Genomic DNA, 17,224 nt, shown 5'->3' on the forward strand with positions numbered 1-17,224 from the left:
GATTTTTGATTTAATATAAAAAAATTTGTTTCGGTTTTCGGCCAAGTGCGTCCTGATTTTTTTCGGTTTCGTCTCTTAATTTTAATTTTCGGTGCATCCCTAGCCATAACTTATGCACATAAAAAAAAAAAATAATAACAAAAATGAAATGAAATTTCTCACACAAAGCTATCATATGGCTTCAAATTCATTTGGGCTTCTTTAATGATGCTTTTTTTTTTTTTGGTTGTCATTTTTGGACGTTGACATCAAACATCCTACTAACCATTTCCTTTTTTGTTCCACACTGTAAAAAATTATTGTTGGTTAAACTTAAAAAAAGTAAGTTACCTGGTTGCCTTAAAATTTTGAGTTCATTGAAATTAAACAATTGAGTTAATACAATGAAGGAGATTAGTTTAATCAATATAAACTCAAAATATTATGTTATCTGAACCACATCAATTAACTAAGTTGATTTGACAAAAGATAAAAGGTTGTGATTACAAATAATGAAAATAATGTTTTACAGTGCATGGGACCATTTTTTGAGTGATCTATTCCTTTAACATTGACTTTTTGTGACAACTAATAGTTGGTGGATAATGAAGACCTCAACCAATCACGGTTTAAATCCAATTTACACATACAAAAACAGCCCTATGTGGATTGGTGGAGGTTTTCGTCGTCCTCTGGATCTTCTATGACAACATCAGTCTGTTTAACCCTCTTATTGTTCTAAATGACTCCAGAAGCATCTGGACCCGTCGGCTCATGCCGTGCGCTTCATTTGGTGAAATCCTTCCTATGTCCTTGTTTATAGCAGAGAATGTATCAGCTATAAGAAAAAAAAAAAAACTGAAAAAATACAAATTAAAACTCAAATCGAACTAAACTAAAAACAAGCCATTCAACTTCAAAAACAAAGAGAGAAAACCATAATGTGTGCTTTAACGACTTAATTTGTAACGACGAAAATTCTTTTAGTCTCTTTAAAAATAAAAGACATGCATATGTGTTTTTCACTGATCAGCACACGCTCCCTTCCAGCGTTCTCTCTCTCGGCGAGAAAACACAGAATAGATACCATTCATGAAAGAACTGAAAGAAATACTATGTCAGAAATATGTCTTCTTGGCAGACATCCGCAAGGTCAGTTCAGATCTATTGGGTTTCCGAAAAAGGTTCTTCGAAAGAAGGATTTTTTTCCCCCGGAAGTGTCTCCATATAAAAATAGACTAAACGGCCCTGGTATTGGTTTTTCCTATTTAGTAGCATTGTTCCTTCTTCAGTGTGTCCGGCGATAAATAGGACAGACCGGAAATATGGCTATTCAAGACAACAGATAAATCTATTGGATTGTTTTTTTAATGTAATTATTTTTGACTTATTCTAATATATCCACATGCTTAATCTTGTGTACGGCCCTTTTGATAAACAACAAAAAAGTTCTCTTCTGTGCGCTCGTCCAGTTTTGTCTGCCGTAATAGACCAACAGTTGAAGTAATCCTTATGAGGGCTCTTTATTTCATTTGTTCAGCGAGTTGTAGAAAAAAAAAAAAGGGTACAAACAACCAAGCCTGTTCCTGTTAGCCTCCCTTGGCCTCCATGGTTTCTTTGGATAAGTAAACCACCCAGTACACCATATTGAATGCCCCAAAGGACACTGGGAATAAAATACGTGCATATTCGTCGATCTTGCTGGCTCCTCCGGTCGCAGGAGCGGCAGGTTGAGGTGCGGCCTTGGCTTCCTTCTTTTTAATATTTTCTAATTTCGGCCCGAGGAGATGGTGAAGAGGGGCGGAGCCAGCGGTCGCTCCGGGCGACGCTTTCTCGGGAACTGTTGGCGTTGAGGGTGGGGCTGGCGGTGTGGTCTTGGAGGCGGAGGATAAAGTGGCTGCATTTGATTGGCTGGCAGAACTGGGGCTTAAACGTGACTGGCTGGAGAAACTGCTGGTACCCTCTGAGGTGGAAGATGATTGGCTGGTCAGAGTTGGTTTGGATGTGGCTGCGGCGCTCTTGCTAGACGTTTCGGTTCTTTGGGCTTTCTTGGAGTCCGGTTGAGACTGAATGCTGGAGTTGACGCGTTTTCGCAGGTTGCCGTTGGTGTCCGAGGTTTGCTGTTGGGTAAAAGAGAGAAAACGTAACTAAAGTGCACAACGGATGTTGGGTAACCAAACAATTGGGTAACCAAACAGTTAATGGTCCCCTTTAGTCACTGTTTGGTTACCCATATTCTTCAAAATAACTTATTTTGTGTTCAGCCGAAGAAATAAATTCATACAGGTTTGGAACAACTCGAGGGTGAGTAAATAATGGCAGAATTAACATTTTTGGGTGAACTATCCCTTTAAACTGGATGCTGACAGTAACTTTAAACATAAAGCAAGCAGAGATGGAGAAAAAACTGTAATATGAGGCAATATAAAATCAAGTTTTGGTTTAATAATACTTTCTAAATGTTCTGATGACACTATTGCATTGCCACATCTACATTGCGTTTTTAATGAGAAGACATGCAAGAGTCTCTGACACAAACGATTCAAAGCAAATTCATAAATTGAGGAAACCATTGTATTGCAGCCAAAATAATGTTTCTTTACACATAAATAATATTTCTGTTTGCAGAATCATTGAAGACATTTTAAAGGAGATATCAGGAACCGAATGTGTCCCATGCAGCGAGCAGCACGTGTCTGTAATGTGCAACCGAGCAGACGTCACGCTTGCAGTAACGTTCAGGGCTGTAAGGAGCTTTTATGATCAGATGGTTTGCTGTTTGTGGGTGTACGGAGGAGGAGGAGGAGGGTGGAGCTATTCTATAAACAGCTTTTTTCATATAAATAAGGACAAGAGATGAGTCCACTCAATGTGTGTGTGTGTATATGTGTATATGTGTATGTGTGTGGCCTGGTAAATAATGGGAACAAAATATCACCTCAAAGATGGCAATATCCAAAATCCTTGTCCTTGTGAGGAAATGTTTTGGTCCCCATGAGGGAAATAGCTTATTTATCATATCAAGTGATGTTTTTTGACAATGTAAAAATGCAGAAAGTTTTCTGTGATGGGTAGGTGTAGGGGTAGGGTTAGTGTAAGGGGAGATAATATTCTGTCTGTACAGTATAAAAATCATTATGTCTATGGAAAGTCTATGGTAAGTCCCCATAAAACATGACAACACAACAGTAGAATGAAATGACATGTATAACGCAGATTATGATGAACAGTAGTAGAAGTGTCCTCTCTGACATCTGTAGAGAAACCTGAACCACATCCTGTGTGTGTGTGTGTGTGTGTGTGTGTGTGTGTGTGTGTGTGTGTGTGTGTGTGTGTGTGTGTGTGTGTGTGTGTGTGTGTGTGTGTGTGTGTGTGTGTGTGTGTGTGTGTGTGTGTGTGTGTGTGTGAAATTCCTGATTGAAAGTGCATTTTTATGAGTTTTCAATAACACTTTTAATGACCCGCTTTCTGTCTTCTTGGCCATGCTGTATGAGGAAACTCTCTCTCTCTCTCTCTCTCTCTCTCTCTCTCTATATATATATATATATATATATAAATAACACTATTACGCTAAATCACACAAATTACTTAAAGTATATGGAATAGAGTACAGTACAGTGCTGTTCTGTTCTGTACATGAGCTAAATGCTTACACTGGGATTATAGTGAAGAGAGATCTTTCTTTCTCTCACTGGACCTGATAGCCCAGTTTTACCCTCATATTTTTCACCATTTCCTCTGATAAATGAACAGTTGGCAAAGTGTAATTGGTGTCTTGTGGTGTGTGGAAAATATGTTAGAGCAAGCTGTGAGGAGAGAAGAAAGAGACTCAATACAACAGCTCTGTGAGACGTAAGCTGTGTACGAATTCCTACCTTCACAGAATGAACTACATTTGATGAATAGCTTACTTGTCATGTATGCAGGTGTGCAACATAAATACATTACTACACACACCTCGTGCTTTGACCTATGATCAGACCCACAAGGAACATTTGCCACTTTCTTAGGGTCATTCACACCAAGGACGGAAACTATAATGATTAAGAGTTTTAGTAATCGCTCAAATGTAAAAGAATAGCAGAGTCCACACCACAACTATAACAATAACGGTACAGAGTAACTATAGCGTTTGTATCACTTTCAGATTTATTTTTTTTTTCTGATAAATGTTGATTAAAAAAACAATGACATCCAATCAGAATCCATTCTGCTTTAAAGAGCATTTTTAAGCGGCAGGCGACAAAGCTCGTGTTTATAATATTGTGCTTTGTTGTGGACACTAATATAGATATCGCTATAGTTATCTGTATAGTTATCACTCTTGGTGTGAGCAGGGCTTAAATCTGTAGTTAAACAAGTACTTAGTATTTCACCACAACAAGTAACTACTTTTTCCTGGCATCTACTGCACTTTTCCCCCCAGTAGTCTGTTGGACAGCCAAGTGTCTGCGGCTTGAACGGTTCAAATCTCAGCAGATGCCGAACCCGGACACAGGGATTCAAAAGGATTGCTGGAATCCTACCCATAATGCAGAGTTCACAGGTAAAGAACATTTTCTTTTCAGTTTTTTTTTTTTTTTTTTGCTTTCTTTTACAGAATAGGAAAACCTATTAAAGGCAGCTCATTAATCCGTGGCCGTTCTGTGGTCAGCACGCACACAGACTTAAATTGCTCCATACTGGGATTTTCTCTTAATGTGACTTAATGGGTTCAGATAAAGCATATTAAAACACAAGAGGGAATTGCACTCGCTGATAGTGCCATTTATATGCAAGCACTGTCTGAGAAAATGCCCCATTAAGATGCTGTAATTCGTCCTGTTACTTTCTAAATCATCGTATTTAAAAAAAAAGAAAGAAAAAGTATTGCATATCAAAATTTAAAACCACCGGCTTTTTTGATCAAAAATACAGAAAAAACAGTAATATTGTAAAATATTATTATAATTCGAAATAACTGTTTTCTATTATAATATATTTTAAAATGTAATTTATTCCTGTGATCAAAGCTGAATTTTCAGCATTATTACATTATTAATATCCTTCAGAAATTTGCTGCTCAGGAATTATTTCTTATTATTATCAATGTTGAAACAGTTGTGCTGCTTCATATTTTTGTGGAAACTGTAATTATTATTATTTTTCAGGATTATTTGATGAATAGAAATTTCAAAAGAACAGCAATTTATAATATAAATCTTTTGTAACATTATAAATGTCTTTACTGTCACTTTGATCATTTGAATTTGTCTCTTCTGAATACAGTTTCTTCATATAAAAAAGTATTAATTTCTTAATTATTCCAAACTGTTGACTGGTAGTGTAGTTGGTGAAAGTCTAGCTATGAAATTATGAAGCAGTCCTGAACATTAGGAATGTGAGTGCTGAGATAATGCCGATGAATTCCCAGGCTGGATTATTTGTAACGCGTGTGAAGTCAAGCGTACAGTAGTTCCCGCTGTGTTGAGCTCACCGACTGAGTCATGCGAGCTCCGTTAACCTGCATCTGCTGAGATTTTCCACATTCACCGTAAAGAACCCCATCCTTTTACTCGCCGAACAGAAATGTGTTATGATGAGCAGAAGACAGAGAGAGGGAGAAAAGGAGGAAGAGAAATATTGGTGATTTGAAAGGCTTACAGAGAGCCACCATTAGATAAGGGACATTAACATCTTCAACAGCCTGTAAAAATGAACGACCAGAAAACAGGCCCGTAATACATCACGTCAACAGTCAGACACACTCTCACTAAGTCTCACAGCTGTCAGCATGTGCCACTTCTAATCCGCCATCTCAGCTTACGCACATTATCCCAGCAAAAAGACCAAATCCACAGCGCATAAGCACACTCGCAATGTGCTGCTCTATCAGCTGTAATTAAACTAGCATCCGTTTTGTGACGTTTACGCTACAAAACTCCCATGATGCCCCAACGGTGGCTCATCTTACTCGATGCAAAGCACAAAAATACAAAAACAAATGGCTTGACTTTGTGTTGCTCCTTCCTTAGCTTCTTTACTTTTATGCATACTACTTCTACACATTTATGCTTCTGTACACAGATCATTGATTTTATTGCAGAAGTGTTATAAGATGAAACCGTGGGCCTTTTTTTGTCCGAATCTCAAAACCTGCACTGTAAAACATTATTTTCATTATTTGTAATCACAACTTATAATCTTTTGTCAAATCAACTTAGTTAATTAATGTGGTTCTGATAACATAATATTTTGAGTTTCTATTGATTAAACCAATTTCCTTCATTGTATTAACTCAAAATGTTGAGTTCATTGAAATTAAACAATTGAGGAAACCAGGTAACTTACTTTTTTTAAGTTAAACCAACAATAATTGTTTACAGTGTGTGAAGAACAAGGACAGGTCATTTAACCTAAAATCAAAAGAAAATATAAATAATGAGAAACTATATTTTGCTTCAGGAAAATGAAGACTATTAACATTTGTTGCATTGCAACATTATTTACCTGACAAATTTCCACAGATTATTTTGAGTGCAATATGGAAAAATAACGATATTTAGAAGTGTTTATGCATTATGGTAATATGCAGTATACATATACGTACATGTTATACTGCCTATAATTTAGGGTTAAAATACATTTAAATGAAATACATTTTATTAAAATAACAAATTACAATTATGTATCTTTTTTTACTGAAAACGAGTTTCGAAAATCTAATGAGAATCACAGAGAATGAGAATTACCCCCCCCCCCCCAACAAAACAACAACAACAACAACAACACAAACTCAAAAGGATGCATTACAGTAATGATATTTTTGAAGAAAAAATATTCTTAATTGCCATAAAGATAATGCACATGCAAAACACCTAAATGGTTCTTAAAATAGCTTTTATATTCTTAATTCAAGATGAAACACAATATCTTATTTTACATATACAATTTAGTTTCCATGCATTTTGTGTTCTGCTGATAAAAAAATAGCTATTAAACTTGCCGTTAAATGCTACTGGTTGAGACTGTAATAAGATGAAAGACTTGTGAGACCAAAATACTCTTCCCGTCATTCTTTTTGCCAGCACCCGAAAGATAAAATACAGGTTGCACCAACCATCTTGGTAAGTAAAAATTTGCCAGTGCGTCCACTTTTTCCCCATTGAAAATCACTTGAACGCACATAACATCATAATTATGTCTTTGGAGCTTGTAATAGGAACCTCTCAGGAGGAGTTGAAGGCATCATTAGAACTGCAGCGCAACGTGGCGCATTAATAAATGAACTGATGTACAGCGTAACAGCTATTTTACACAGTTTCAGACACGGCTCATCCCATCAAATGTTAAAGCCATAACTGTGTGTTTTATAATATAGATAGATAGATGTAGTGTTTGTAATCTCACCGGTAGAACCTCCTCTGTGTCTTTGGCTTTGCCTGATGCTGCGGAGCTCTTGGCACTGGCGGCAGCGGCGGCCTGTTTTCTCTTGGCTCTCTCCGCCTGCGCGTTGGTGAAGTAGTTCACGGCGGCAAACTCGATGAGAGCAGAGAAGACGAAAGCAAAACACACCGCGATGAACCAATCCATGGCCGTGGCGTACGAGACCTTGGGCAGAGAGTGACGTGCGCTGATGCTGAGGGTCGTCATCGTGAGCACCGTGGTGATTCCTGGGAGAAACACAAAGAGAAGAGTACATTAAAATAGGTCCTATTGTGCTTTTTTTTTTTTTTACATTTTCAGCTTTCTTTAGTGTGTAATGTTGCTGCTTCAGCATGAAAAAGGGCTGCAAAGTTACAAAGCATGAAGTTAATCCAAAAGGAGTTATTCTCTATCAGTGTCTGTTTATGAACTCCTTGAAACGCCTCCATTGTAGTCTTGAGTTTTTTTCCTGGAACGAACACGTCACAATATTCCTCATTTAAATAATTCCCGCCCAAGTCATGCGCAAAATAAGGGGTGGGGCCTGATTGAGTTACTTGAGTTACTTAGTAGTGTATTGAAACTTACAGTCATGGTAAGGGGCGGGACATTTCACAAACATGCTGGAAGCGGTTGACCAATCAGAACACACTGGTCCAGCCGACCAATCAGAGCACTTTGCACTTTACGGAAGGAGGGGCTTCATAGAGACAGGAACTAAACAGTGTTACTGACAGACTGGGAAGAGACGAGCTGCAACTATGGAGAATATGTACAAACTAAGCAAAATGTGTGAATGTATGCATACAATTCTGATACAAACTCCTACCAACCACTTTATCTGATATCATTTTGTCTGCAACAATTAAGCTATGATAATTAAGATGGTCTGTACTGGTGGTTGTATAGAATACTATTATACAAAGGTTTAAAGGAAATAAAAAAAAGTTAATATTACTCATTAATATTGTTTTTTAAATGTTAAATGTATAGCGGAGGATTTTCCCGAATTTTAGAAAAGAACCGCCCTCTCCACTTTTTGAAAAAATGCACATGTGCAACACTCTACCTGCTCCCGAGAGGGAACGCCTATTAAACGTGTGCACGAGAGAGCATGCACGAGCTAATCATAGCTTACATGAACTTTTACTAGCAGTGATTTTAAATGGATTTCTCCAAATAGCATGCCAAACTTTACCTGTCAAGTAGAAACTTTGCGACTGAGGCATCAGTGGGAAGCCCAACCTGTGTTTTGAGCGCACGCCATCGTGTGAATCGTGTGCACGAGCACGTACGACGGCCTTACGTAAACATATCACCAGAATGATTGACACTTAGGAGGACCAATAGTCTTGATGATCCACCCGGAAAAAGAAAATCCTCCGCTATACCTTTAAATTATTTCTACTCAATTTTATTTGTTAATGTACCAGATGTAGTTACTCAGATTTACTTAATTTTTGTACTTGCATTTACTCAATTCATACAGTATATTTCGTTTCACCCAAAAAATTGAGTACATCATAGTTAAACGTTTTAGAGTGTAATGAGTTGAGTATGAACATACTGATCTTTATGCTTAATTTCTTACGTAATTTCACTTATAAACAGGTAAGACTGCTTTACCTGTGACTGCAAATCATAAATGGAAACAAACTGTTTGAGTGTCATTCCAATATAGTCCATAAGTGTCTATAAGTGATAATAATTCCTTTATTCTCTCCTCTTTCCGGTCTATGTTTCCCTTAGGAGTTCATTAAAACTGACCACCATGAAACAACGTAATTTGCTGAGGGTTTAAAATCAATGAGCAAAACTATTAGTGCCCCATTAGTTTATCACAAAAGTCCATAACATTAGGCTATCAGAAGCAACTGGATATAAAGACACAATAAGGCACAATGAAACAATAATTGAAAGAAAATATTGAAGTAGAAGAGATCTTCCACTTTAAAGCAGTATCGAATTGTATAATCTTATGCATTTCCATAAAACAGGACACTCACTCTTAAAAATAAAGGTTCTTTATCGGCATCAATGGTTCAATGAAGAACCTTTAACAATCATGGAACCTTTCCATTGCACAAAAGTTTTTTTCTTATTATTTTTTCTAATAATAAAATGGTTAATTTAAGAAGTGTTCACGGAAAGGTTCTTTGGGGAACCAAAAATGGTTCTTCTATGGCATCAGTGCAAAAACCGTCTTTATTTTGAAGAACTAATGAGAAAAAAAATATATATATACTGTATATATAAAAAAAATAGCAAAGGTCTTGATTTTATCCTTCAAGAACTGTTTGCATCATGAAAACAGTTGAGAAACGATTGTCAATCAAAAAAGATAGTTATTTCAGCCGTCACTTGCTTGCTTGGAATATCATGCAAATAAAGAATATATATATTAAGTATTTTCTCCTCCTTTATGATGAGCTCTCATCATAAAGAGAAAATGGAAATGGTTCAAATGGAAAATGAACCATTTTCTCCTCCTTGGTTACATTTTATTATTTTATTTTGTCAGCTTGCAGAACTTCTCCCAACATTCACGTGTTGGTCAATCTACAGGTTTATTTGGTCTATGGGGTCATCCCAAACGAGGCGTTCTATAGCAGTAACACTCTGAACCACCAGGGGGAGTCAGGAATTCACTCTTAACCTGAATGTCTTAAGTTGGAAGCGTTTCTGCCACAGAGCAGTGAGCATGCCAGACGTGAGTCACACACATACACCAACACACAAATACACACAATCACGGAGGCAGCCAGTATCCCTTCTCCTCCCACACACACACACACACAGAATCTCTCTCAACTCACACATACACCCACATGCACACGCTAATAAAACATAAGAAAACACACACACACAAACCTCTTGCACATAAAGCCAACCCCGCACACAAGACTAACACACTCTCCTACATATTTTCTCTGTATTCTTGAGTTTGCAAGTGCCTGCAGACGTTAGAAATAAACATGGACATGAAAAGACACTTTCACACTAATAATTTGTTTTGCGTGACAGCTGTTTTCTGAACCACTCGAGTCCACTTGAAACGAAGCCTGTCAAGAACATGTCTGGGTCATATTTCAACAACAACAACAACAAGTCTATGTTTATGACCATTTCTATTTTTTGCATTTGCATGATTTGTATGACATTAAGCACATGTGCCCTCAGTTTTTAATATTGTAATGTTTTTTTTTTGTTTGTTTTTTTACTGTAATGTGTAAATAAATTATACATGATGGTATTTGTTGTACTGCCTTATGCTGATTTAATAAAAACACTATTAAATTACTTTTTATACGCTAATACATTACTAAAAATACTATTAATCTAATATTGAAAATCACCTAAGAATTAAAATATAAACCATTACAATAATGACAATTTGTGGGGAAAGTGTTTAATTGTCAAAAAAAAAAAAAAAAAAAAAAATTCAACTTATTAACTCAATAAGTCCTAAAATAAACTTAATTTTCTAAATATTTCAAACTGCTGATATTGTGCTACATTAATAACACAAATATTGTGCTACATTAACTATTATATATTATAATATACATCATTTATTTTAAATATATTTTTAAATAATATATATTTAAAATATATTTAATTTTATAATAGATACTTGTTCAAATGTTGAAAGTGTTTATTGGTCCTAAAATAGGCTTCACTGTCTTAAAATTTCTAATTTGAAGTTAATGTTATTTATTTATTTATTTATTGAAATAAAATACATCTTTGAAATAAATAAATATATTGATAGACTGATTGATTGATTGATTGATTGATTGATTGATTGATTGGTTTGGGGGGGTGAAGTACGACCTGTGCATGGTCTCTCTATACATGCACCCTAAAATGCATGTCTCAAAGCTGCTAGTCTCTGCAGAAATTGCCTTCTGTGAGTATCATTCTTTGCATTTCTTACTGTGGTAGACAAACACAAGTGCTGTTCTGTGCATGTTAATTTTGTCAAAGGACAAAACTATGAATAAAACAGTGAAGTAAACACCTCTATCTGAGTTACCTAGCTACCGTGGTAAACAGGTACCGCCAGTGCTCACGGTGGCACTCGGATCTGCGGGGGCAGGCCGAGGGATTTGCATCGAACTCGGGTTTAAACCAAAAACTGCCTATAAGATGAGCTCACAGCTCCGGAGAATCATCCACACTCTCTGGAAAACTTCACACGATCACAGCGCACTCACAAACGCCCACATACAGACCGATCTGGAGCGATCAATAGGTACATCACAAGCTACATTTAGCCAGAGGTGCTGGATGTGTTTTTGCTTCTGTTTCACTGCCGAATCCACAGTACTGTGAGAGCTTTGCTTTGGTGCCTTTCTGCTATTGGCTGAGAAGGATGAGGGAGCTGTCGCCAATACAAGCAAACACGAATAATAGAACAAACAAATGGGCTTACAGGGTTCACGGCCTTCAATCAGATGCTAACTAATAGAAAAAGTAACTCATTTAAAGTAAAAGTTCACCTTTAAAGACAATTATGTCAATATTTACTCACCCTCGTGTCCTTTCAAACCAGTTTCGACTATCTTTCTCATATGTAGACTTGGCATGTCGTGTCAGATTTGATGTCAATGACACCAAACAGCATTGGTTCTCAGTAAATTTCTAGGTGAACTATCCGTTTTAAATGGCTCCTATTCTATTTTATATTCTAGTTTATGGATATGTGAAAGTATTATTAGCATATGCACATATGCTAATGCATTCAAGGTTCGACTCACGTCAAGTCAAATGTATTTGTATGGCATTTTACACAATACACATTGTTCAAAAGCAGCTTGTTAATGCTTATAATGTCTTAATATCTCCATGTCTTATAGTGGCTTTTAGCAGATCTGTATGAATGTAATATAGTTTAGTTTCTCCAACGAAACATACAAGCAATCAAGCAGGAGAGATTAGCTATATACTGTAATACAGGCCTATCACCCCTACACGAGTGTATGTATGCAGATAAAGTTGGACTTACTCATATATACAACTTTGTATAAAGAGCTGGGTGATAACATAGTTTGCATTAACAAAATAAAAAATCAGCAAGTTGAGATTTTATGTATGTTATAAATCGCACTTCATGAGTGTATTGTGTATGAGTGTGATGTTCTCACACTGAAACTGAATGACCCATTTTTACAGCTTAAATGGTCTAAGCAGAGAAAACCAAGGCAAGACATTTTATTAAACACTACCAAACTAATTTCAAACTACACTGTGCTGACAAAGGTAGTAAAAAAAACAACAAAAAAAACAGTAACTGAGCCATTAGGAAGCCTTTCCAAAGTACACTAGAGACATGTGTAGAGAAAGCGAAATATGGAAGCCATCCCAGAACAGATAAACAACAGATCATTGTGGTCTCCTGCTGCGTCCATTCTGCACATGCACCGGCCATCAAAAACCCACCCTGTCATTACCCAGAAACCCCTTCACTAAGCACACTTCCATCTAGGACACGAAAAGCCGCTCCTCTGGCCCGAGTCCAAGCGCACCGCTCTGTTAGTAGCCATCTGAAGGTGGGTCATTGTTACACTTTTCCAGTGGAGAATGAGAGCGTGCTATTCTCAGCATCTCTAGTGCCCCAGGTGAAGTGTGGAGGGAAACAGGAGGTGTGTGCACGAGCGTGTGTGTAGATGTGTTTTTGTCATGTAAAGATAAGGTCACACGCAGGACACATGAGTGTTCAGGACTGATCGGGCACATGGTGCTAAAGCGATGCCTGCCAGTGGAAACGAGAGCTTGAGCCTCGGGATTGAGCCTCCTAACTATTATCCTAACTATTATGTGGGCAGGTGAACTCATGTACATACACTCACTCACATTTTTGATCCTGCAACACACACAAAAACCAAACTCTATCATTTACATAGTACCGGGTATCGCCAATTACCTCATGATATGATACACTTCGTGAAACGCGTTATGATTCAGTAGTTTGTGATGAAGCCAAACCAAACTAACACTTTCACACAAACAGAAAACACCCTTCAGATAGATGGATGGTTATCTCGCTTCACACATATTCTGGGTTAGTAATTAATCCTTGGTTGTCAAGATTTGAGATTTCACACTGTACATACACTACCATTCAAAAGATTTATTAAAGAGGACCTATTACGCTTTTTCAACTTTTAGTGTGTAATGTTGCTGTTTGAGCATGAAAAAGGTCTGCAAAGTTACAAAGCTCAAAGTCACTCCAGCGGGAGCTATTCTCTATATCAGTGTCTGTTTCTGAACTCCCTGAAACACATCGATTGTAGTCTTGAGTTTTCTTCCATGAACGAACACGTCACAATTTCCCTCATTTAAATAACTCCCGCTAAAATCATACGCAAAAAAGGGGGCGAGCCTGATTGAGTTAGTTAGTAGTGTGTTGAAACCTGGGGTTATGGTAAGGGGCGGGACATATCCAAAACACGCTCGAAGCGGTTGACCAATCAGAACACACTGGGCCAGCCGACCAATCAAGAGTTTTTCGGAAGGAGGAGCTTCATAGAGACAGGAACTAAACAGTGTTACTGACAGACTGGGAAGAGAGGAGCTGCAACAATGGAGAATATGTGAAACATACTGAAAAAAATCAAGCTTGAAACCCTATTCTAGTAGAACCCCAAAACAAAATCAAGAATCAGAAATCAGAAAATCAGAAAATGCAAGACAAAAAAAAGAAAGAATACGTCAGAAATCTCCAACCTCCACTTTGCGACTGTACAAAGTGCATGAATATCTAATGACACCAGCTTTAACGCAGTTCATAATCGTTTGTCATTTGCTAAACAATTTAATGTCGCATCTCTAGCGCGGCACAACTTCACACTGTACATCCTCAGCAATGCAATCTGGGTAGAAAGTAATGCTAACCCACTTTCAAAAGCGGCCTTTACCTGAGGTTAAAAAAGAAATGAACCCAGCATTACACATAGCAGAATAAAACAAAATGATAAAAAGGAAGAGGAGTATAAGAAATGATAAATGGATAGAGGGAGGAATGGAGATATGACAGAAGGAAACAGCTCTCTTCTCCATATTTGCATGAAAATGGTGTTGGCGGCTCAAACAGTGCAGAAGATTTGAGAGTAACACATACCAAAGACGGTTCTGGCGGGTACGGATTCCTTATTTATCCAGAAAGACACTTGGGAAAGGATTACAGTCATGATGCAGGGGATGTACGTCTGAATCATGAAGTAGCCCATTTTCCGTTTCAAGTGGAAGTAGACCGTCATTACCACATATTCACCTGAAAGAGCAGAGAAACAGAAACGGGAAGTGCCTCATAATCCTGAAAGTGAACACGCATAGGAACAAGGTCAGAATGACAGTCTGTCACCACGACAGACTTATTTTGGCTGAATAGCAAAGTTTTCTGGCTGTTAAGCTGCGCTGGCAGATTCATCTTATTTTAACAGAATGAGGCTTGCAGCCGTATTGGGAACCAGAGCTCCAGCCATCAAAACACACGCTGAATGCTCCAAATCTCTTATGTCATTTTGATAAGAAAGATGTAATAAATAAATAAACAATTGGCATTGTTTCCCCCCTCCCCCCTTCTGTTTAATTGAAGTACACAGTTGCTCTAAAAAACCAAGCCGTTCTGAAAGCGCTCACGCTGACCTTTACGTTTAAGCTGCCATTACGCCATGTGGCATGAGTAAAAAAAAATTCTTTTAATCTAGCTTACGTCGGTATCAAATATTCTCCGTGATCAGGTGACTCTCGGACACAGACCAGGTGACTCTGAACATGTGCGCGCTGAAAGATGGACGTGTGTAACGTGACCAGTCGGCTTTAAGAGTATTTGTTCAGACCTACTGACTTTTGGTGGAAGAAAACGCACAGGATAAACCGTAAAGGCATCACATCTGTTGGAGCTCAATGTTTAAAATGTAATTCTTCCATTAGAGTGAGCAGTAGCCTATAATTAAGTCTAATCAAAAGTAGATTTGCATTTACAGAAAGAAATAGCAGTTCTTGCAATGCAGCACAAGGATTTACTTTGAGGTAAGTTTAGGTTTTCTGTGTCAATTAAATAATGTTGTTTCACATCAGTTTAAGTGGTCATTTTGTTGACTGCACTAACTAAAATGCTGCATAATGTGACATAATAACAGCCAATCAGAGCATATTATATGTTATAGTTATGGAATGTAGGATTTTGGGAGCAATGCTTTCATGGTAGAGGCCACATAAAAAGAAAACAAGCTATTATCAAAATGTCCATGTCATGGTCACAGCTGGCTTGGACATGTTTCTATAAATGGTTAATATATGAACACAAATATAATACACAACTGATCAATAGTGACAGTAAAACAGCAGGAGAAATGTTATTTATTTATTTTTTTCAGATTAGAAAACCCCGAAAATGAATAGATTCTTCAATTATCAATTGCTTAGACCTAAATATATGCTGCTTTGCAAGCACTACTCAATCATTTGGGGTCAGTAAGATTTTTTTTGAAAGACTAATACTTTATTCAGCAAGGATGCATTAAACTGATCAAAAGTGACAGTAAAGACAGCAACACAATTGTTTTCAACATTGAACATAATAAGAAACGTTTCCTGAGCATCAAATCAGCATGTTAGAATGATTTCTGAAGGATCATGTGACACTGAAGACTGGAGTAATGATCCTGAAAATTCAGCTTTGCATAACAAGAATAAATGACATTTTTACATATATTTAAATAAATTGTAATATTATTTCACAATAATTCTGTTTTACTGTATTTTTGATCCAATAAATGCAGCCATGGTGAACATAAAGAGTCCAGATCCAATTTTTTTGCATGTCCATTTGAAATCAGATTTAGCCAGTGTGAACGGCAAAAATATCACATGAAAAGCGATATTTACAAATCTGGTTTGAGCTATAATATGTGGTTTGAAATCCTATTCAAATAGCATTTGTGGAAATCCGTTTCAGTCTGACCGCTCTTATTGGATTTCGAATGGTTTTTGTGACTTTCTCACGCCACGTTGTTGTTGTTGTAAGAAAACATGCTGAATGTCGCTGCAGAAACAAGGTTGTGTTGTTTCAAAGTGCCGGACGAAATGACAATATAACGGAGACATGCTTTGGACCGGCGGAGACGACGGCTGCCAGAATCATCAGACGATGCAGTTGTCCAGCGCAAACATATTGTCATGTAAATAAAACAACATCTGTATTGCAAACCCCTCCATGTTACGGATGTTGCTGTTGTTGTTTTTTGTGTATACCTACCCATGCAAAACCATTGCCATATAAACCAATGCAGATATTTCAGAAAACGAAAGAGCGGCAAGGGACACTCAAATCGGATCTGAACAGTTGTGATACACAATGTGGACAGTCAATCATTTTAGATCAGATTCCAATCGGATACGCAAATAATCGGATTTGGACTGACGGTGTGAACGTAGCCTTACTGACCCCAACCTTTTGGACAGTAGTGTATACTGCAAGATGTTTGCATAAAAAATGTTTTGCCATCATTGTGATAGTGTGTTATGTGCGTGTACCTGTGATGGACTTTACAGTCTCGCTTGACACAGTCTGTCCGATCAGGTCGTACTGGACCAGGCTGGACGACTCAGGTGGGACCTCCACAGAATGCTGAGGGCCTTTGGTCCAGGTGTAGATCACCTCAGTCATTGGATAGGCATCTGATAAACAAAAGAGAGCCATCATAACAAGAACTGAGGGAATATGTGTGTGCATAACCCTAACAATCGGACCATATCTGTGGCATTGTGTGTATCCTGGTGGAAATGAAAAAGACAGAAATGAGATTAACCACTGGGTAAATGGAGACTTCTG

General features: G+C 37.5%; 1 protein-coding gene across 1 annotated transcript in view; it reads right to left on the reverse strand.

Annotated features, from left to right (window-relative positions):
• Positions 1 to 529: 529 nt before the first annotated feature.
• Positions 530 to 17,224, reverse strand: part of gabra4 (gamma-aminobutyric acid type A receptor subunit alpha4) — a 28,056-nt gene continuing 11,361 nt past the window's right edge. The window contains exons 6-9 of the mRNA XM_084430768.1: positions 16,927 to 17,070; positions 14,507 to 14,659; positions 7,369 to 7,631; positions 530 to 2,099 (exon numbers count right to left, since the gene is read on the reverse strand). Of these exons, the coding sequence (XP_084286894.1) occupies positions 1,569 to 2,099; positions 7,369 to 7,631; positions 14,507 to 14,659; positions 16,927 to 17,070 (1,091 nt within the window). The 3' untranslated portion in view covers positions 530 to 1,568. The remainder of the gene's footprint in view (positions 2,100 to 7,368; positions 7,632 to 14,506; positions 14,660 to 16,926; positions 17,071 to 17,224) is intronic.

The sequence above is a fragment of the Rutilus rutilus genome (assembly GCF_951802725.1).
Source record: "Rutilus rutilus genome assembly, chromosome: 14".
Classification (NCBI taxonomy): Eukaryota; Metazoa; Chordata; class Actinopteri; order Cypriniformes; family Leuciscidae; genus Rutilus; species Rutilus rutilus.